This window comes from Sinocyclocheilus rhinocerous, unplaced genomic scaffold, assembly GCF_001515625.1.
Source record: "Sinocyclocheilus rhinocerous isolate Xijiao unplaced genomic scaffold, SAMN03320098_v1.1 scaffold2531, whole genome shotgun sequence".
Classification (NCBI taxonomy): Eukaryota; Metazoa; Chordata; class Actinopteri; order Cypriniformes; family Cyprinidae; genus Sinocyclocheilus; species Sinocyclocheilus rhinocerous.
Window position 1 is genome coordinate 159,236 of NW_015661073.1, and position 4,908 is coordinate 164,143.

Consider the following 4,908-nt stretch of genomic DNA (forward strand, 5'->3'; position numbering starts at 1 on the left):
TCAGGAAACACGCGTGCGGAGCGATTCCTCAAAGACACGCACACGTTCTGGAGAGAAACGAAGCAGAAAAATAGAATTTTAACTGAAGTGATCCCAGCCACAGTTAATTAATATAAAATCACGGAGAGATAAAAGCTTGTGCATTATATCTGTAACGGTGGAAATAAATAAATAAATAAATAAACATAAAATGGATATATTTAATTTGCAGTTATTACAGCACTACGAGACCAAAGAGATGTTTCACCCACAGAGAACTGAAGATTCGCATTTGCAAGCAGATGATATAGTTTGTCAGCGGCGTTCATGACAAACTGATGCAATTTCAGCGGTGTCGCGAGAGCGGCCTGATATTTGTCTCGTTCTGGTTGCTCCGAGCTCCAGATTTGAATCGCAGGGGTCCAAGGGCCCTTCTCCTGACAGGACACAAATAATTACAGGCCGCTCTCTTCATTGGCTCTTATATTGCTCCTCTTATCTGAAGGCCTGCGGTGCATTTGATCAAGTAAGGTCACTGTATTCTGACCATAACACAACATAACACTGCTATTTGGCGATACGATAAATAAAAGCCAGACAACGTTTTATCAGTTGTGTTATAGGCTGTGTGTGTGCGCTTTAAGAAAGTATTTTCACTAAATGTGTTTTTGCTACAAGTCTGACTGATTTCCAGGTTCTCTTCCAATGCAGACGATTATTTCAGATTTAAATATGCAGTACATCACCTGACCTGCAGGGGTCAAGCGGTTCAAGAGCTCAATAGTGTATATGTCGAACGTCACCTGACCAAACCCAGAAAACAGGCCTCATCGCTTCCACTTGTCGGAAAACGTGCTGTAATTAATAATAGCGATATATATGGACTTAATCAGTTAAAATAGCTAGCAATTTATTAAATTTTTATATCTAAATGTTAGTGAAAAGAATAAAAATTAAAAAAACTCTTAGATATCAATCCGCATATGTGATGGACACTGGTTATGATATCTACTTCGAAGGCATCTTGAGTAAAACTGCTTCATATTTAACAATGCATATGCAAAACGCTTGAACCGGAAGCGACGAGATTCGTTTAACAGAATACGGAAGTCTGTTGCGTATAAACCATAGACTGTATAAAAACATGGACGTAGTGTTCGTGAAGTCACCCGTAGATTTCCGAAGAGCGTTTTTGAAGCTCAAAAGTGGGCGGAGGCGGCCGTCGCCATCTTGGCAGCGCGTCACTTCCGGATAATCGAAAATGGGCAAAGAGGCGGGAGCTGGTTGCTAATCTAACAAACACGCCTGACAGGTACAGTGTACTGGTATTTGCTAAATCAGAGTGAATTTGATTTTATATTTAGCATTAATTATTAAATGTACTGTATGAAACAATTTATCTCAAGCAGTTTGGCTAACTGTACCAAACTCTGCAAAGACTCGAATAATTGAGTAAAAATGATCCTTCTGTCATCATTTACTCACCTTCATGTCAATCCAAACCAGTATTACGCTCTTTCTCCTGTACAACACTAAAGGAGAAATCAAAGAGCACCATAAAAATTTAATATAGCATCATGAAAGAATCATAAAAGTATGCTAACAGAAGTTGACATGACTTGTGCTAACGTTACATTCGAGTCTTTTTAAAGCAACAGTTCATCAAATAAACTATATTTCTGTCGTTATTTACTCACCCTCACGACTGTAAAGGACTAAAACACGGAAACATTTCTCACAATATCTTATTTTGTGCTCCACAAGAAACTCCGTTATTCGCTCAAAATCTTCCCGCCATAAATTCAAACGTGCCTATATTATAATCAGGAGCAAGAGCCAATGAAATTTGAGCTCAGTTCCCGCGCTTCGGGTGTTTATCGTGATTTGAATGGATGATTTTCAGTGAAGCATAAGAATTACAGTGTATTATAATAATCTATAAAATTCCTATAATAAACCTGATCACCTCTATGATTCACACAAATGGTCAAACGACCCAAAAGAACAAAAATAAATGACTATTTAGAGCTAAAATCATTTCTGTTGTGCATGTGCATGAATATTTCTTTGTGTAACAATCACAATTATTTCGTCTAGCCAAAATATATTTTGATTATATGTTAAATGTATGTTGTAAACAGTGAACCTCAATGAAATATATTTTGAAATTGAAAATATATTTTCAACCTTCATATACCAAAATATATTTCAAGGGCAAGAAAACACATTTTCAGTCTTACATGGATAGCTTACTAGAGATAGAGAAACTAACAATTTAATAACGTTTACTTTTTTACTTAATATATATACTTACATTGTAATATTGTAATTATTCTTACATTGTAAAGTATGTTCCTTGCATATTTTGTATTCAAATGTGTTACATGTTTGTTACATGCTTTAAAAATGTATTGTATTTTTAAAATATAAAAATGGCCCAAAATATATATGGGAAGAAAATATATTTTGAAACATATTTTCGTAACACTTTACGATAAGGTTCCATTAGTTAATGTTAGTTTATATATTAACTTGACTTTCTTCTTTCAGACGAATCCAGTCGGAGTTATATTAAAAATTGTCTTTGATCTTTCAAGCTGTTTAATGCCACTCAGCGGGTGTTGCATGCATCAGTCCAAAAGAAGTGAAATAAAAAGCGCCCATCCATAAAAAAACAAAATCCTCAATTTTTGATCAAAACAAAACAACGGTCACTAATTAGAACTACAAAACGAGGATTTGTAAAGAAGAATGTCAGAGGATTTCGATATAAGTCAAGAGGAGACTGGTTTTCCTTTGCTAAAGTAAGGAAACTTTGCTTCCTTTGCTCCTGTTAACAAACGTTGGCTTTCACGAGACTCACCGGCGCATGCGCAATGCCGACATCTTACGTCATCCTCCCGAAACAGCTTAAAAGAGCAAAGACAATTTTTAATATAACTCCGACTGGATTCGTCTGAAAGAAGAAAGTCATATACACCTAGGATGCCTCGAGGGTGAGTAATTTATGGGCTAATTTTCATTTTTGGGTGAACTAACCTTTTAAGTAATAAATAATTAACTTAATAAATTGTCTTTATAAGTGCAAATTGGGAGGTACATTTCTAGTTCTCTGCATGCTTTGCATATAAGGAGAATAAACGTTTTTGTTTTTTTGTTATTTAGTAAATGGAGACACCTGTTATCGTTTAATGCTGACATGATTGACTTTTAAAAGAGTTTGTTGATTTTTTACTTAAAATGTTTTAGTTTTTGTGGTTATCGTTGTGCTAAAATTACATCTTCAACAGTGTAATTAGATTACTGTACTCATTACTCTCTCTGAAAAGTATTGCATTACTTATTATTAATTACTTTCTAAATCCCATATCGACCTTGACCGGTTGAGCAATACAGGATAGACATGAAACTGCTCGTTTATTTCTTGCAAATAATTAATATAAAGTTATTCTTAAAGCATTTAAGGTTACATTAAATACATACATTTTAATTTTGATGTATTGTTTTATATATAATTGTTCTATAGCCTATACAGTATTTAATGCAATTACATCAGTAAATAAATTAAATAAAAATGTAAATAAATTACAAAAAAATTAAGAGCAATCCCTTACTTTACTTTTTCATGGGGACTTGAAGTGAACTTTATTACTTGGTAAGGCATTACACCCAACACTGCTGGTGACTACATTAATGTATATACTACAATAAAAATAGGAGCTTAAATTTATGCAAAATCATTTATAATAATTTATGCAAATAATACATTTTGCATGTGCTATTATAAAAATAGATCAGACTAATTTATTCTATGTTCACCATTCTATTATTGTTGAAAAAGGTTAGTGAACAATATTTTTTTGAGCAATCAACTTTTGTGTTTATGCAACAAAATATTGAGTTCCTCTAACACAGTGTAGCTTGCTGGTTGAACATAATTTTATTAGAAATCGTCATAACTCCAAAAGATTGATGCAAACTGATGCATTAATTTTTTTTAGCGTGCAGAAACTACAAGCCACTTTAAACTGAAGCCAAAAACATGAAGTCGAGATTCATTCCTTTATTAAGGTTGCACAGGAATGTAGAGTAAAAAATACTTGCGATTAAGAAAATCTGTTAGAACAATGAATCAACTTAAACGTTCCAAAATTTCAGGCTACAAAGCAAAATAAAAAAATATACATATGTATATCCGTCCGTCGTGCACGAGCTCCCAGAAGCCTCGTCGATTATTGATGCTCTTAAATACTGATTATGAGAGTATAATGCTTCATTCTGTACATACGAGAGAAAGGAGAACAGAAAACGCTTCAGAAGGCCTTCCCCTGCTGGATCATTGCCTAATGCGACATTCAGTCTGAGACGAACGAGCTGTGAATCGTGAAGAGACGATCGCTGGATCTTCAACCGAGTGAAGGTACAAATATGAAGAGATTCAGATTCTGGGTTTATTAATGTAGTGTTATCATTAAGTCTGTGCAGCTTTTTCTTGCATGATCATACTGTGGAATAAAGAAAGGCGGTGGTTTGATGAATTACGCGATCGCTTTGGCTTCAGGTAAGAACGCCTCCCAGTATTTTATCAGCTGAAAACAGACAAAACAAACATGAGATGAACATTCCCAGCTGCTGATCTGGAGCTGGTCAGTCGTGATGGTTAAACACGTACCTGCTGCTGTGTGTGAACTAGTGACTCCAGATATTTAATAATGACGACTCTGAAATCCTTCACTCTGTCTTTCTGTGAAGAGAAAAAGACCCTCAGGTCAGAGAAACCAGCGTTGGGTTTAACAGCGAGAGCAAAGACACGCTACTCACCTCGAATCGTCCAACTTCTCGACGGATGTTTTTTGATATCTGCTCAAAATCTCTTTCACCCTGCTGCACTTTACCTTCCCACTAAACACACACACACACACACACATA

At 35.1% G+C, this 4,908-nt stretch overlaps 1 protein-coding gene across 1 annotated transcript in view; it reads right to left on the minus strand.

Moving 5' to 3' along the window:
- Positions 1–4,444: 4,444 nt before the first annotated feature.
- snx2 (sorting nexin 2) overlaps positions 4,445–4,908 on the minus strand; it is a 15,182-nt gene continuing 14,718 nt past the window's right edge. The window contains exons 12-14 of the mRNA XM_016535746.1: positions 4,801–4,881; positions 4,652–4,723; positions 4,445–4,568 (exon numbers count right to left, since the gene is read on the minus strand). Of these exons, the coding sequence (XP_016391232.1) occupies positions 4,518–4,568; positions 4,652–4,723; positions 4,801–4,881 (204 nt within the window). The 3' untranslated portion in view covers positions 4,445–4,517. The remainder of the gene's footprint in view (positions 4,569–4,651; positions 4,724–4,800; positions 4,882–4,908) is intronic.